Source organism: Triticum urartu, chromosome 5 (assembly GCF_003073215.2).
Source record: "Triticum urartu cultivar G1812 chromosome 5, Tu2.1, whole genome shotgun sequence".
NCBI lineage: Eukaryota > Viridiplantae > Streptophyta > Magnoliopsida > Poales > Poaceae > Triticum > Triticum urartu.
Window position 1 is genome coordinate 66,657,094 of NC_053026.1, and position 17,928 is coordinate 66,675,021.

The 17,928-nt window shown below is 45.5% G+C and overlaps 1 protein-coding gene across 2 annotated transcripts; it reads left to right on the forward strand.

The window, feature by feature from the left end:
• Positions 1-13,835: 13,835 nt before the first annotated feature.
• On the forward strand, positions 13,836-17,288 carry LOC125507925 (renalase-like). 2 transcript variants are annotated; one of them, XM_048672451.1, is made up of 8 exons: positions 13,836-14,238; positions 14,340-14,621; positions 14,841-14,967; positions 15,963-16,024; positions 16,116-16,346; positions 16,500-16,621; positions 16,705-16,843; positions 16,965-17,288. In XM_048672451.1, exons 1-8 carry the CDS (start codon positions 13,924-13,926, stop codon positions 17,124-17,126), a joined length of 1,440 nt encoding a protein of 479 aa, XP_048528408.1. In that variant the 5' UTR covers positions 13,836-13,923; the 3' UTR covers positions 17,127-17,288. The 2 variants fall into 2 exon arrangements, with proteins under 2 accessions (XP_048528408.1, XP_048528409.1); XM_048672452.1 differs by having other exon boundaries at positions 13,837-14,238; positions 14,340-14,612.
• Positions 17,289-17,928: the final 640 nt, after the last annotated feature.

Consider the following 17,928-nt stretch of genomic DNA (forward strand, 5'->3'; position numbering starts at 1 on the left):
GTGCTAAGGGCGATGGGCCCAGACCCCTGGGCGCTTAGGTTTAGACCGGCGTGCTGACCTCTCTGTTGGTCTAGGTGGGGCTGCGACGTGTTGATCTTCCGAGGCCGGGCATGACCCAAGAAAGTGTGTCCGGCCAAATGGGATCGAGCGTGTTGGGGTATGTGGTGCACCCCTGCAGGGAAGTTAATCTATTCGAATAGCCGTGATCTTCGGTAACAGGACGACTTGGAGTTGTACCTTGACCTTATGACAACTAGAACCGGATACTTAATAAAACACACCCTTCCAAGTGCCAGATACAACCGGTGGTCGCTCTCTCACAGGGCGACGAGGGGAGGATCATCGGTTAGGATTATGCTATGCGAGGTTACTTGGTGAACTTACCTTTTGCTCTCTTCTGCATGCTGCAAGATGGAGGTGGCCAGAAGCGTAGTCTTCGATAGGACTAGCTACCCCCCTCTTATTCCGGCATTCTGCAGTTCAGTCCACATATGATACCCTTACTCCATTTGATACCCATGCATATGTAGTGTAGCTCCTTGCTTGCGAGTACTTTGGATGAGTACTCACGGTTGCTTTCTCCCCCTTTTCCCCCTTTCCTTTCATTCTGGTTGTCGCAACCAGATGCTGGAGTCCAGGAGCCAGACGCCACCGTCGACGACGACTCCTACTACACCGGAGGCGCCTACTACTACGTGGTGCCCGCTGACGACGACCAGGAGTAGTTAGGAGGATCCCAGGCAGGAGGCCTGCGCCTCTTTTGATCTGTATCCCAGTTTGTGCTAGCCTTCTTAAGGCAAACTTGTTTAACTTATGTCTGTACTCAGATATTGTTGCTTCCGCTGACTCGTCTATGATCGAGCTCTTGTATTCGAGCCCTCGAGGCCCCTGGCTTGTAATATGATGCTTGTATGACTTATTTTATTTGTAGAGTTGTGTTGTGATATCTTCCCGTGAGTCCCTGATCTTGATCGTACACGTTTGCGTGTATGATTAGTGTACGATTAAATCGGGGGCGTCACAACACCCGAGTTGAACAAAGCACATAATGATGACCACCTCAACAACATTCCAATGGCGACGAAGCATCATATCACGTAGTGTTTAGGTGATCACCTACGAGGAGCCAAGTAAAGACTATAATTTTCATTGTAGACCTCCTCCAAATCACCTTGTAAGCAAAGACTCGCCATGATATGATGATGCATAATGGAGTAGAAGTTGGTAGAACTATAATCCCTAGACTTATTGTGCCTTTTTTAGACATCAAACCCAAGGGATCCAAACTGAAATTTGTCAACATATTCTCAAGTGCAACAAAGTCCTGGTGGGTTTGGACCGAGAGTGGTAGATGGAGATACTGACCAATCATGTATTTGAAGAATCTCCTTGCCAACACCTTTGTCAGAAGTGAGATATGAAAAAGGCGTGGGTTGAGAAATTGGATAGCCTTAGAAGAATCCCCAAAAGTCCATTCATCTGCCCAAAATAAGACTGAATCACCAATTCTAACTCCAACCTTAGCATGAGCACTATATCTGCCATTGAAAATGATCACATCCTTCCATCAAAATGAACCACACAAGATAGTTGCATGGGGACCATCTGGTGATAATAAGAGTTCCAAATCAAGTTCACCCATGGAATATCCCTTTTATTATGAAATGTGTGCACATGTTTTGACATGAGCGCCTCATTTTGAATGCGCAAGTTCAGTATGCCTATCCCACCTCGACATTTAGGTTTTCGCATCCTGTTGCACATTGCCCAAGACTATTTTGGGATATCTAAATTACCATGAGAGGATCATAATTTTTCAGTTCTTTCTTTCTACTTGAAGATGGTAGGAGGGATCTTAACACCACATGAGAAATAGATCAACACTGATGATAATACAAAATTGAACATCCACAAACGACCTCCTTGAGTCAAAGAAGAGCTTATGGTTAGGGCATGTACAATGGTTGATAAGATAGTCTTATCTTAAGTTTTGCATGTAATTTAGAGATGACAAAGAAATGTCTACAATGGATCATCTCTTAGCCTTATCTTCAATAACTAGCAATTCCTAAAAATGTGGTGAGACATATTGTGCTAAGAGATCATCTCTTGTCTTATCTTAAATAAGAGAAGACAAGCCTTCTCTTATGAGTTTTCTCTCCTCCACCTCATCATTTATCCTACGTGGCACTCCTAAGATAGCACCATTGTACATGCCCTTAGCCTTCTCTCCTTTCGAGACACCAAATGCACGAGATCATGAACTATACCTCGTTGGGGGCAAAAAGGAACAACAATATCTCCAATTGACATTTGACAATAAAAAAATCGAGCGAACCAGACCGCTTCATCATCAACAACATCAAGGTCTCCTTTGGTTTGGAGGATTTTTGTAGGAATTTCATAGGATTGGATTTTTATAGAAAAAATTCCTTTAGAGCCCTTTGGTTTGGAGGAATGGAATCCTATTCCTATGGAGAAATTCTTTCTATCCTCCACATTCATAGAAAAATAAACATTAGCCTAGACTCAATGGAAAAATCCTATGAAGTGAATCAAAGGACATCTCCTTTCCTATTCCTACTCATAGGATTTGAGATGCATATATCTCATTTCCTATGACTTCTCTATTCCTATAATTTTGCTATCCTATGAACCAAAGGAGGCCCAAACGAAAATCGTAGAATATGCGATTCACCAAGAAGCCACAGTAAAAAAATGACCGGGAATAACCTCTGGCATTTACTCGAGGTCCAAAAGCTAAGAATCCATATCCAACAAGGGTACCTCCATTGTTGGGCGCTTATACGGACGCTTGCAGACCAAAAAATAAATATAATAAAAACAAAAAGAATCAAAGCCTCTGTTATTCCAACGCGGAGCGGTAACTACAGACGTTAAACCATCCATTCGGTACTTGAGATTTCAGCTCGTTCAGAGGGAAAGAAAAGGCCACGGTCGCTACCTATTTTTTATCCCTGACATCAGGATTTGTTGCTCCAACCGCCCGTCAACAGGGAAATCAATCCCAGCGCCTTAGCCTAGCGCCCGCGTTGGACATATGCTCTAAGATAAACAATGTATCATCGGTGTAAACAAGAGTAATGATACATGTACAAACAAGTTACAAGCTTTTACAAAAAAGGTTAATTTGATTGGTCAATAGGTGGGGAAGCGGCCCACCCTCTCTGAAAATCAGGGGGTGGCAAGTTTATGATTGGTTAGTAGATGGAAAAAATCTTAGTTAACGTGTAATTGCGTGTAACTCTTTGTATGTTTAGCATTATTGGTGTAAACAATGTATCATCGATGTATTGGATAAGAGCATATCTAGCAGACCCCTTATAAGCGCTCGACCCTTAATTTCGGCGACTATACGGGTTTTGCCCCTTGTTTGGGCCAGACCAGACCCCATATAGCCGCCCCAGCTCGTAAAAAGTTTACAGTGGCCGGGAACACCCCGCTGCAGTATATATTCGGGTCCGCAGCCACGATACGGGTCGAAACCCGGCCTATCCCCCCGCCGCCACGATTCCCCATTTCCCCTTTTGATTTCTCACCGTCGGTGACCTAAATCCGCCGCCCCACCGACAGATCCGCCTCATGTGGCGCGGGATGTGGAGCGTCGGCCACTCCGCCGACAGTCACGACGACGAGGAGCGCAAGCAGTGCATCGATGCTGACGTGGCGTGGAAGCACTTCGACCGCCGATACACCAACCGCGACCTTGAGCCGCCGGCGTCCCTCCTCCGCCGCGGGACAGAGGAGTACGGCCGACGACAGGCTCGGCTCTCCGACGCTGCCGCCGGTCAAGAGGGAGGCGGAGGAGCTCCCGCGGATCCACGCAGTCAAGAGGGAGGCGGAGGAGCTCTTGCCGCTTCGCACGATCAAGATGGACCCCGAGGCGGAGGGGCCATGCGCCGACGTCGTAGGGCCGGAGGACTACCCCCTAGCTCCGAGGCGGCGATTCTCGAGCGCAGTGCGCGTGAGGAGAAGGACATGGTGCAACGCCGCCGCTAGGACGAGAAGATCAACCAGCTCCTATACGAGCAGGGCCTCGCCAAGGCGCGGGAGTCCGACGAGAAGATGGAGGCGGGGTGCGCGAAGCCGAGACGCAAGACTCCATGTACATCGACCTCACCTCCTCCAACAATGAGTGATCGCCGCCACGCCACAATGTCGCCGCCGCACCCGGAGGGCTCTGGCGAGCCCCATTTTGGGTCGTAGGTTAGGTTAGGCCGACGCGGCACGGAATCTATACTATGTAAATCGATGACCTCGTATATGTATCGATGATGAACTTCTATGTACTAATGTTTTATTGTTCATCTTTCGCGCCAAACTTTCTTTTTTAAAAATTTACAATTTCAATTGCGGTTTCTGTTCTGCCACAGCCAAATTCGTCCCTTATAAAAGGAAAAACGCGAAATGTAAACTCCTTATAAGGAGTCGTCTTATAAGGGGTCTGCTAGAGATGCTCTAAGGGCATCTTCAATGCGGCGGCACTTATTTAGGCGCTTAGGATCCTGAAAAAAAAATCACAAGCATAGGCACTTGGGGCAGGCGCTAGAAACTGGATTTTGTGCATGATTACTTAGACTAGCCATAATGGAGAGTAACATACACTAGTAACATACGCGTATTCCTAGACTATGTTACTACCTTCATAGTGGGTAGTTGAAGGAAATATACCCTAGAGGCAATAATAAAGTTATTATTTATTTCCTTATATCATGATAAATGTTTATTATTCATGCTAGAATTGTATTAACCGGAAACATAATACATATGTGAATACATAGACAAACAGAGTGTCACTAGTATGCCTCTACTTGACTAGCTCATTAATCAAAGATGGTTATGTTTCCTAACCATGGACACAGAGTTGTCATTTGATTAACGGGATCACATCATTAATTGAATGATCTGATTGACATGACCCATTCCATTAGCTTAGCACCCGATCGTTTAGTATGTTGCTATTGCTTTCTTCATGACTTATACATGTTCCTATGACTATGAAATTATGCAACTCCCGTTTGCCGGAGGAACACTTTGTGTGCTACCAAACATCACAACGTAAATGGGTGATTATAAAGGTACTCTACAGGTGTCTCCAAAGATACATGTTGGGTTGGCGTATTTCGAGATTAGGATTTGTCACTCCGATTATCGGAGAGGTATCTCTGGGCCCTCTCGGTAATGCACATCACATAAGCCTTGCAAGCATTGCAACTAATGAGTTAGTTGCAAGATGATGTATTACGGAACGAGTAAAGAGACTTGCCGGTAACGAGATTGAACTATGTATTGAGATACCGACGATCGAATCTCGAGCAAGTAACATACCGATGACAAAGGTAACAACGTATGTTGTTATGTGGTCTGACCGATAAAGATCTTCGTAGAATATGTAGGAGCCAATATGAGCATCCAGGTTCCGCTATTGGTTATTGACCGGAGACGTGTCTCAGTCATGTCTACATTATTCTCGAACCCGTAGGGTCCGCACGCTTAAGGTTTCTATGACAGTTATATTATGAGTTTATGAGTTTTGATGTACCGAAGTTAGTTTGGAGTCCCGGATGTGATCACGGACATGACGAGGAGTCTCGAAATGGTCGAGACATAAAGATTGATATATTGGACAGCTATATTCGGACACCGGAAGTGTTCCGGGGAAGTTTCGGATAAAACCAGAGCACCGGGGGGTTACCGGAACCCCCCGGGGGGTTAATGGGCCTCATGGGCCTAAAGTGGAGAAGAGGAGGGGCTGCCAGGGCAGGCCGCGCGCCCCCTCTCCCCCTAGTCCGAATTGGACAAGGAGGGAGGGGCGGCGCCCCCCTCTCCTCTCTCCCTTCCTCCCCCCTCTCCTAATTAGACAAGGAAAGGGAGGGGAGTCCTACTCCCGGTAGGAGTAGGACTCCTCCTGCGCGCCTCCTACTAGGGCCGGCCGCACCCCTCCCCCCTTGGATCCTTTATATACGGAGGCAAGAGGCACCCCATGGACACAAGTTGATCCACGTGATCATATTCTTAGTCATGTGCAGTGCCCCCTTCCACCTAAGTCCTCGATAATATTGTAGCGGTGCTTAGGCGAAGCCCTGCGACAGTAGAACATCAAGATCGTCACCACGCCGTCGTGCTGACGGAACTCTTCCCCGGCACTTTGCTGGATCGGAGTCCGGGGATCGTCATCGAGCTGAACGTGTGCTAGAACTCGGAGGTGTCGTAGTTTCGGTGCTTGATCGGTCGGGCCGTGGAGACGTACGACTACATCAACCAAACGCTTCCGTTGTCGATCTACAAGGGTACGTAGATCACACTCTCCCCCTCTCGTTGCTATGCATCACCATGATCTTGCGTGTGCGTAGGAATTTTTTTGAAATTACTACGTTCCCCAACAGTGGTATCAGAGCCTAGGTTTTATATGTTGATGTTATATGCACGAGTAGAACACAAATGAGTTGTGGGCGATATAAGTCATACTACTTACCAGCATGTCATACTTTGGTTCGGCGGTATTGTTGGACGAAGCGGCCCAGACCGACATTACGCGTACGCTTACGCGAGACCGGTTATCTCGACGTGCTTTGCACATAGGTGGCTTGCGGGTGACAGTTTCTCCAACTTTAGTTGAACCGAGTGTGGCTACGCCCGGTCCTTGCGAAGGTTAAAACAGCACCAACTTGACAAACTATCGTTGTGGTTTTGATGCGTAGGTAAGATTGGTTCTTGCTTAAGCCCGTAGCAGCCACGTAAAACTTGCAACAACAAAGTAGAGGACGTCTAACTTGTTTTTGCAGGGCATGTTGTGATGTGATATGGTCAAGACATGATGCTAAATTTTATTGTATGAGATGATCATGTTTTGTAACCGAGTTATCGGCAACTGGCAGGAGCCATATGGTTGTCGCTTTATTGTATACAATGCAATCGCGCTGTAATGCTTTACTTTATCACTAAGCGGTAGCGATAGTCGTGGAAGCATAAGATTGGCGAGACAACAACGATGCTACGATGGAGATCAAGGTGTCGCGCCGGTGACGATGGTGATCACGACGGTGCTTCGAAGATGGAGATCACAAGCACAAGATGATGATGGCCATATCATATCACTTATATTGATTGCATGCGATGTTTATCTTTTATGCATCTTATCTTGTTTTGATTGACGGTAGCATTATAAGATAATCTCTCACTAATTATCAAGAAGTGTTCTCCCTGAGTATGCACCGTTGCAAAAGTTCTTCGTGCTGAGACACCACGTGATGATCGGGTGTGATAGGCTCTATGTTCAAATACAACGGGTGCAAAACAGTTGCACACGCGAAATACTCAGGTTATACTTGACGAGCCAAGCATATACAGATATGGCCTTGGAACACGGAGACCGAAAGGTCGAGCGTGAATCATATAGTAGATATGATCAACATAGTGATGTTCACCAATGAAACTACTCCATCTCACGTGATGATCGGACATGGTTTAGTTGATTTGGATCACGTAATCACTTAGAGGATTAGAGGGATGTCTATCTAAGTGGGAGTTCTTTAAGTAAATTATTTGAACCTAAATTTATCATGAAACTTAGTACCTGATAGTATCTTGCTTGTTTATGCTTGATTGTAGATAGATGGCCCGTGCTGTTGTTCCATTGAATTTTAATGCGTTCCTTGAGAAAGCAAAGTTGAAAGATGATGGTAGCAATTACACGGACTGGGTCCGTAACTTGAGGATTATCCTCATTGCTGCACAGAAGAATTACGTCCTGGAAGCACCGCTGGGTGCCAGGCCTGCTGCTGGAGCAACACCAGATGTTATGAACGTCTGGCAGAGCAAAGCTGATGACTACTCAATAGTTCAGTGTGCCATGCTGTACGGCTTAGAATCGGGACTTCAACGACGTTTTGAACGTCATGGAGCATATGAGATGTTCCAGGAGTTGAAATTAATATTTCAAGCAAATGCCCGGATTGAGAGATATGAAGTCTCCAATAAGTTCTATAGCTGCAAGATGGAGGAGAACAGTTCTGTCAGTGAGCATATACTCAAAATGTCTGGGTATAATAATCATTTGATTCAATTGGGAGTTAATCTTCCAGATGATTGCGTCATTGACATAATTCTCCAATCACTGCCACCAAGCTACAAGAGCTTCGTGATGAACTATAATATGCAAGGGATGAATAAGACTATTCTCGAGCTCTTCGCAATGCTGAAAGCTGCGGAGGTAGAAATCAAGAAGGAGCATCAAGTGTTGATGGTCAACAAGACCACTAGTTTCAAGAAAAAGGGCAAAGGGAAGAAGAAGGGGAACTTCAAAAAGAACAGCAAGCAAGTTTCTACTCAAGAGAAGAAATCCAAACCTGGACCTAAGCCTGAAACTGAGTGCTTCTACTGCAAGCAGACTGGTCACTGGAAGCGGAACTGCCCCAAGTATTTGGCGGATAAGAAGGATGGCAAGGTGAACAAAGGTATATGTGATATACATGTTATTGATGTGTACCTTACTAATGCTCGCAGTAGCACCTGGGTATTTGATACTGGTTCTGTTGCTAATATTTGCAACTCGAAACAGGGACTACGGATTAAGCGAAAATTGGCTAAGGACGAGGTGACGATGCGCGTGGGAAACGGTTCCAAAGTCGATGTGATCGCAGTCGGCACGCTACCTCTACATCTACCTTCGGGATTAATATTAGACCTAAATAATTGTTATTTGGTGCCAGCGTTAAGCATGAACATTATATCTGGATCTTGTTTGATGCGAGACGGTTATTCATTTAAATCTGAGAATAATGGTTGTTCTATTTATATGAGTAATATCTTTTATGGTCATGCATCCTTAAAGAGTGGTCTATTTTTATTAAATCTCGATAGTAGTGACACACATATTCATAGTGTTGAAGCCAAAAGATGCAGAGTTGATAATGATAGTGCAACTTATTTGTGGCACTGCCGTTTAGGTCATATCGGTGTAAAGCGCATGAAGAAACTCCATACTGATGGACTTTTGGAACCACTTGATTATGAATCACTTGGTACTTGTGAACCGTGCCTCATGGGCAAGATGACTAAAACACCGTTCTCCGGTACTATGGAGAGAGCAACAGATTTATTGGAAATCATACATACAGATGTATGTGGTCCGATGAATATTGAGACTCGTGGCGGATATCATTATTTTCTCACCTTCACAGATGACTTAAGCAGATATGGGTATATCTACTTAATGAAACATAAGTCTGAAACGTTTGAAAAGTTCAAATAATTTCAGAGTGAAGTTGAAAATCATCGTAACAAGAAAATAAAGTTTCTACGATCTGATCGTGGAGGAGAATATTTGAGTTACGAGTTTGGTGTACATTTGAAACAATACGGAATAGTTTCGCAACTCACGCCACCCGGAACACCACAGCGTAATGGTGTGTCCGAACGTCGTAATCGTACTTTACTAGATATGGTGCGATCTATGATGTCTCTTACTGATTTACCGCTATCGTTTTGGGGTTATGCTTTGGAGACGGCTGCATTCACGTTAAATAGGGCACCATCAAAATCCGTTGAGACGACTCCTTATAAACTATGGTTTGGCAAGAAATCAAAGTTGTTGTTTCTGAAAGTTTGGGGCTGCGATGCTCATGTGAAAAAGCTTCAACCTGATAAGCTCGAACCCAAATCGGAGAAATGTGTCTTCATAGGATATCCAAAGGAGACTATTGGATACACCTTCTATCACAGATCCGAAGGCAAGACTTTTGTTGCTAAGTTCGAAAACTTTCTGGAGAAGGAGTTTCTCTCGAAAGAAGTGAGTGGGAGGAAAGTAGAACTTGATGAGGTAATTGTACCTGCTCCCTTATTGGAAAGTAGTGCATCACAGAAAACTGTTTCTGTGACACCTACACCAGTTAGTGAGGAAGCTAATGATGATGATCATGAAACTTCAGAACAAGATACTACTGAACCTCGTAGATCAACCAGAGTGAGATCCGCGCCAGAGTGGTACGGTAATCCTGTTCTGGAAGTCATGCTACTAGATCATGATGAACCTACGAACTATGAAGAAGCGATGGTGAGCCCAGATTCCGCAAAATGGCTTGAAGCCATGAAATCTGAGATGGGATCCATGTATGAGAACAAAGTATGGACTTTGGTTGACTTGCCCGATGATCAGCAAGCAATTGAGAATAAATGGATCTTCAAGAAGAAGACTGACGCTGACGGTAATATTACTGTCTACAAAGCTTGACTTGTCGCAAAAGGTTTTCGGCAAGTTCAAGGGATTGACTACGATGAGACCTTCTCACCCGTAGCGATGCTTAAGTCTGTCCGAATCATGTTAGCAATTGCCGCATTTTATGATTATGAAATTTGGCAGATGGATGTCAAAACTGCATTCCTGAATGGATTTCTGGAAGAAGAGTCGTATATGATGCAACCAGAAGGTTTTGTCGATCCAAAGGGAGCTAACAAAGTGTGCAAGCTCCAGCGATTCATTTATGGACTGGTGCAAGCCTCTCGGAGTTGGAATAAACGCTTTGATAGTGTGATCAAAGCACTTGGTTTTATACAGACTTTTGAAGAAGCCTGTATTTACAAGAAAGTGAGTGGGAGCTCTGTAGCATTTCTGATATTATATGTGGATGACATATTACTAATTGGAAATGATATAGAATTTCTGGATAGCATAAAGGGATACTTGAATAAGAGTTTTTTGATGAAAGATCTCGGTGAAGCTGCTTACATATTAGGCATTAAGATCTATAGAGATAGATCAAGACGCTTAATTGGACTTTCACAAAGCACATACCTTGACAAAGTTTTGAAGAAGTTCAAAATGGATCAAGCAAAGAAAGGGTTCTTGCCTGTGTTACAAGGTGTGAAGTTGAGTAAGACTCAATGCCCGACCACTACAGAAGATAGAGAGAAAATGAAAGATGTTCCCTATGCTTCAGCCATAGGCTCTATCATGTATGCAATGTTGTGTACCAGACCTGATGTGTGCCTTGCTATAAGTCTAGCAGGGAGGTACCAAAGTGATCCAGGAGTGGATCACTGGACAGCGGTCAAGAACATCCTGAAATACCTGAAAAGGACTAAGGATATGTTTCTCATATATGGAGGTGACAAAGAGCTCATCGTAAAAGGTTACGTTGATGCAAGCTTTGACACTGATCCGGACGATTCTAAATCGCAAACCGGATACGTGTTTACATTAAATGGTGGAGCTGTCAGTTGGTGCAGTTCTAAACAAAGCGTTGTGGCGGGATCTACATGTGAAGCGGAGTACATAGCTGCTTCAGAAGCAGCAAATGAAGGAGTCTGGATGAAGGAGTTCATATCCAATCTAGGTGTCATACCTAGTGCATCGGGTCCAATGAAAATCTTTTGTGACAATACTGATGCAATTGCCTTGGCAAAGGAATCCAGATTTCACAAGAGAACCAAGCACATCAAGAGACGCTTCAATTCCATCCGGGGTCTAGTCCAGGTGGGAGACATAGAGATTTGCAAGATACATACGGATCTGAATGTTGCAGACCCGTTGACTAAGCCTCTTCCACAAGCAAAACATGATCAGCACCAAGGCTCCATGGGTGTTAGAATCATTACTGTGTAATCTAGATTATTGACTCTAGTGCAAGTGGGAGACTGAAGGAAATATGCCCTAGAGGCAATAATAAAGTTATTATTTATTTCCTTATATCATGATAAATGTTTATTATTCATGCTAGAATTGTATTAACCGGAAACATAATACATGTGTGAATACATAGACAAACAGAGTGTCACTAGTATGCCTCTACTTGACTAGCTCATTAATCAAAGATGGTTATGTTTCCTAACCATGGACAAAGAGTTGTCATTTGATTAACGGGATCACATCATTAATTGAATGATCTGATTAACATGACCCATTCCATTAGCTTAGCACCCGATCGTTTAGTATGTTGCTATTGCTTTCTTCATGACTTATACATGTTCCTATGACTATGAGATTATGCAACTCCCGTTTGTCGGAGGAACACTTTGTGTGCTACCAAACGTCACAACGTAAATGGGTGATTATAAAGGTACTCTACAGGTGTCTCCAAAGGTACATGTTGGGTTGGCGTATTTCGAGATTAGGATTTGTCACTCCGATTGTCGGAGAGGTATCTCTGGGCCCTCTCGGTAATGCACATCACATAAGCCTTGCAAGCATTGCAACTAATGAGTTAGTTGCAAGATGATGTATTACAGAACGAGTAAAGAGACTTGCCGGTAACGAGATTGAACTAGGTATTGAGATACCGACGATCGAATCTCGGGCAAGTAACATACCGATGACAAAGGGAACAACGTATGTTGTTATGCGGTCTGACCGATAAAGATCTTCGTAGAATATGTAGGAGCCAATATGAGCATCCAGGTTCCGCTATTGGTTATTGACCGGAGACGTGTCTCGGTCATGTCTACATTATTCTCGAACCCGTAGGGTCCGCACGCTTAAGGTTTCTATGACAGTTATATTATGAGTTTATGAGTTTTGATGTACCGAAGTTAGTTCGGAGTCCCGGATGTGATCACGGACATGACGAGGAGTCTCGAAATGGTCGTGACATAAAGATTGATATATTGGACGGCTATATTCGGACACCGGAAGTGTTTCGGGGAAGTTTCGGATAAAACCGGAGCACCGTGGGGTTACCGGAACCCCCCGGGGGGTTAATGGGCCTCATGGGCCTAAAGTGGAGAAGAGGAGGGGCTGCCAGGGCAGGCCGCGCGCCCCCTCTCCCCCTAGTCCGAATTGGACAAGGAGGGAGGGGCGGCGCCCCCCTCTCCTCTCTCCCTTCCTTCCCCTCTCCTGATTAGACAAGGAAAGGGAGGGGAGTCCTACTCCCGGTAGGAGGAGGACTCCTCCTGCGCGCCTCCTACTGGGGCCGGCCGCACCCCCCTTGGATCCTTTATATACGGAGGCAAGAGGCACCCCATGGACACAAGTTGATCCACGTGATCATATTCTTAGCCGTGTGCGGTGCCTCCTTCCACCTAAGTCTTCGATAATATTGTAGCGGTGCTTAGGCGAAGCCCTGCGACAGTAGAACATCAAGATCGTCACCACGCCGTCGTGCTGACGGAACTCTTCCCCGACACTTTGCTGGATCGGAGTCCGGGGATCGTCATCGAGCTGAACGTGTGCTAGAACTCGGAGGTGCCGTAGTTTCGGTGCTTGATTGGTCAGGCCGTGGAGACGTACGACTACATCAACCAAATGCTTCCGTTGTCGATCTACAAGGGTACGTAGATCACACTCTCCCCCTCTCGTTGCTATGCATCACCATGATCTTGCGTGTGCGTAGGAATTTTTTTGAAATTACTACGAAACCCAACGGTAGTAACATAAGTGTGGTAACATGCATAGCTTCATTTATTAGGTTATAGACTCATATTGCATTGGGACATGTGATGTTACAGTAACTAGCTAAGTTACTACTACTACCTCTCTCCTCATTAACTCATTGCCACATAAGCAAATTTGCTGAGTTGGATTCGATGTTACTGCTGAAGTTACTCTCACTGTGGCTAGTCTTAGCGCTCGACTTTTAGGTGAGCATCGATACCAGAAAAAGCAGGAATAAATTGGAAACCGCCATAACAGTCGGGATTCAATTTCTAGCGCCTGCGTTGTATATGCCTTAAGTACTCCCTCCGTAAAACAATATGAGAGAGTAGAAGCACAAATATACTCCCACATCTAAGTTTGCAGCTAATACAGAACAAACAATTTCCCTGAAAAATACAATACCACCGAGCAACCGTGAGAACGTCAGTTTTCTCTCTCTCTTCTCTCTCCAATGCAAAGATAAAACACTCGTAAAACAGATAACGGTCTGCTTCCCCCGCTCCCGCATTTTGTCGAGCACCTGCAAGGCCGCGATGCCGCTCTTCCACCCCGCCCCATGTGCTCGCCCCGCCGCCGCGCGCGCCGCGTCCCGCTTTTCCGGGGCGGTGGTCGCAGCCAGCGGCGCCGGAGGAGCGCGTCCTCCGAAGGCGCCCCCGCGGCGCCCGCGCGGTAAGCCCCGGTTCTCGCGGCAGTCGGCCATCAAGAAGAGCTTCCAGCAGGAGCAGGTGGTCTTCTCCACCCCGGTGCCCGCTGACCCCACCGTCGCCATCATCGGAGGCGGAGCCTCCGGCCTCTCCTGCGCGTCCGCCCTTGCCGCCCGTGGCGTCCGCGCCGTCGTATTCGACACGGTTCGCCCCTTCACCCTCACGCTCACCCCCTCCCTCGCTCCGCGCCCGTATACCACGCGCGCGAGGCTGACTCACTACCCTTTTCGCCGCCGTCGGTGCAGGGTATGCACGGCTTAGGTGGCAGGATGGCGACCAGGATGGTCGACGACGGGCGGCGGCTGGTGTTCGACCACGCGGCGCAGTTCTTCACCGCGAGCGACCAGAGGTTCCAGAAGCTGGTCGATGAGTGGGTCGAGAAAGGGCTGGCTCGCGAGTGGAGGGGTTCGATCGGTGAGCTCGAGGCTGGTGGCCATTTCACAGCCATACCTTCCTCAACGCCGAGGTACATCGGCGTGAGAGGAATGCGCCCGCTTGCCGATGCAATGCTGCCGGAGGTATATCAGGTCGACATTTTGTGGATGCATGCTCCGCGTAGTACCAAGTAGCTACAGCTTCCTTCACTACAGCATCACAGTATCATATCCTACTGTAGAGTGCAGTGACTGAATTTTACTGTGATTTGGTTGTTAGAGTTTAGTCCATCAGTCACTTACTGAACTTCTGATTTCTACCACTTTCATGCCTGTCCATTTCATTGCTGAGTTGCATATCAACCCGTGCAGAATGACCTGATTAAAGTTGTAAGGCCTTCCTGGATAAGCAAGCTTGAACCATTCAACGGCCTGTGGCGCTTGTTTGAGAATGAGAAGCCCCAGGGTCAATATGATGCCGTTGTGATAGCACACAATGGTCAGTGCAAATTTCGTTTCAATATTGTTTTCTCTTTATTGCCAGTTTCTTTAAGTTTATAACTTTAGGAGTTCAAACTTCATTGTTTTCCAATCTGCTCCATATGTGACAGGCTGCCAGCTCTAAAATAAATAAATTAAACCCAAGTGTCCCAAGAGAGGATTTTGTCCACCTGGTTACACATGCACCCTGTTTCTTGGAATAATCAAACCATACATGCGTAAGTTCTTAAAATTGCTGCAAAAAATTGTGGATACATATTGTTGGATGCAGTGCGAGCATGCAAAATTTGAGGCAAAAATATATATGTTTGTGTACTGTAAGAATAAAAGAATGGAAGATTTTCTAAAACAGACTGCGTAAGTGTACCATTTTTTTTTCATGGAGCACACAATTAAAAATATTATTGTTCGAAATTTTGCTGGTTCACAAGTCATTGGATAATTCACATTGACAAATCATTTCAGAATTTTTCAAACCTGAAAATGAGAAAACTCAGCCAGGGGCACATGTACCTCGGTGCACCCTACTAATTTCCCAAATGTCCCACATTATGAAGTAAAGTTACACGAAAGTCCAAAAATTACTGCCTAGATAACTTGAGGTACCATTTTTTACATTGGAAATGGCAATTCTGAAACCAAATTGTGGTTCAATGGAATTCCGTTGAGAAATTAATTTACAGATTTCCTTCTGGTATCGAGCTGGATGGTTTTGGCAAATTTTGGCGTTCCATTGGTGTATGAACCAAAACAGAAATATAAACATGCGATAAGATAAATTACCATGAGCACTGAATGGATGACATAATTTGTGGAAGTAGGCCATGGTTATGAACCATAGACCATAGACAGATTCTTTTATGCAATACCCTCATTACAGTTCATGGATCTCATTTAGTTTCTTCGTACAAGAAGCACATCATGTTCTGGCTTTTCTCCAAGACAACCATGTATATGTGTCCCCTGGTTGATCCTTTTTAACTCATTGATCAGGCAAATGTGCGAACCGTCTGCTTTCTACGTCAGGTCTACCCCAACTGACAAGGCAAATGAAGGTTTAAATTGAACCAAAATTTGAAGTCATGAGACGATGAGATCTATCCTCTCTTCCAAGTGCTTACTAAATTTTATGCCTTCTATATTCAGAGACTAGAGTTGAGTTCTGTCTGGGCACTACTTGCGGCATTTGATGATCCTCTTCCAATCCCACAAGATAACTCTTATGGCACATTTGAAGGAGCATTTGTGAGAGATATTGATTCTCTCTCTTGGATGGCCAACAATACTCAGAAACTTTTCCCTTTGGAGACAAACAGACCCGAGTGCTGGACATTTTTCAGCACTGCTTCTTATGGAAAGAAAAACAAAGTTCCACAGGTGGCTTTTTCTTAATGAAATTTGATACTTTTTGGTTGTATATTATTTGGTTGCACTACTCCCTGTTATGATGAATTAAGCCAAGGTGGAATTTCCAAAAAAATCCATCATTTTTAGTGGAATTCTCTAATGTATTTAACCATGGAATTATAGGAAAATATCCCGAATGCCACTGCAGAAAAAGTGAAACGAGACATGCTTGGGGGAGTTGAAGTTGCTTTGGGGCTCTCGACTGGATCTCTTCAGCGGCCATTTTACACGAGAGTACAGTTGTGGTATGAGAATGCACACATTGGACTTTCATACCTGTTACTATTTCATTAATACATGATGGTGATATTCATTCCGGCAAACACAGGGGTGCAGCTTTACCGATGAACACTCCAGGAGTACCATGCATATTTGATCCCCAGGGCCGAGCAGGCATTTGTGGTGACTGGCTCACGGGTTCAAGTATAGAAGCAGCAGTATTGAGCGGAATGTCTCTTGGAGATCATGTAAGTTCTGCCATCCTTAGCTCTATCTTCACTCCACATCATATCTCATATTTTTCGCATTTAACAAACTAGCTCTAAGCTATACGAGTCCGGTTGGTTTAACACCAAATTGTTAATGCAGGTCGCTGACTACTTTGCGAGCGGTGGGGAACGGCCTGAGGAGTTTGCGATTGGTCTGGATGACAGCCTAAACCGAGTAGAAGGTCATGACATCGGGCAGTTCCCAGGTTTGGACCCCCAGAAGCCACAGGTAGCTGAACCTCAGCTGGCACCGAGCATATGAACTGTCTTTGCCTGATCCTGCACTGATCATTGCTGTAGCATTGTAAATGATGAGCAGATTGTTTTCTCGCAAGGGATTCGTGTGCTGTAGCCTGCAGAATGTAGAATATGTACTATGTATGTAGAAATTTTGTCGAAAGCTGATGCCCCTGTATGCTTTTTCCCTTTGCGGGTCACCGCTGTATGTTATTCTCAGAGATTTCTTCTGAAACGTTAAGAGCATCTCTAGCAGATGCCGCAAACCGCGGTACCGTATATTTCGTTTACGGATATTGTAAACAGAATTTGCGGTACCGCGGACAGCACAAAAGATCAGATCCGGTAAACATATTACTGCATAATTTAAACTATTAGTTCACGGCACATACATTGCTAGAATTCAACAGAGTTCATATGACAAACTTAAAACATACTAGCTTAAGAACCTAAATCTACTCATCATCATCACTGTCCTTCTTGATGTGGAGATGGTACTCCATCAAGGAGTTGGAGAGGTCGTACTCCTTCGCCGCCTCCACCGGCGCCATGACGCCTTCTTCTTCGGCGGTAGGCGCCTCCTTCGCCTTGTACCACACACGCTCCGCCTCCCGAAGGCGCTTGAGCATGGGCCAGAAGATCTTGTCGAGCCAGTCGAAGTTGTGCCATGCCCGCCGGCCGCCGCGCTCTCGCGCCTCCACCTTTCGTTACTCCTTCACCGGTGGGCGGAGGGAGGAGCTCCTAGCCTCGTCGTCATTGCGGTGCTTGCGCGACGGCGAGCCGCCGTGGCCCCTTCGACCACCCCTCCCACGAGCTTTGGGTGCCTG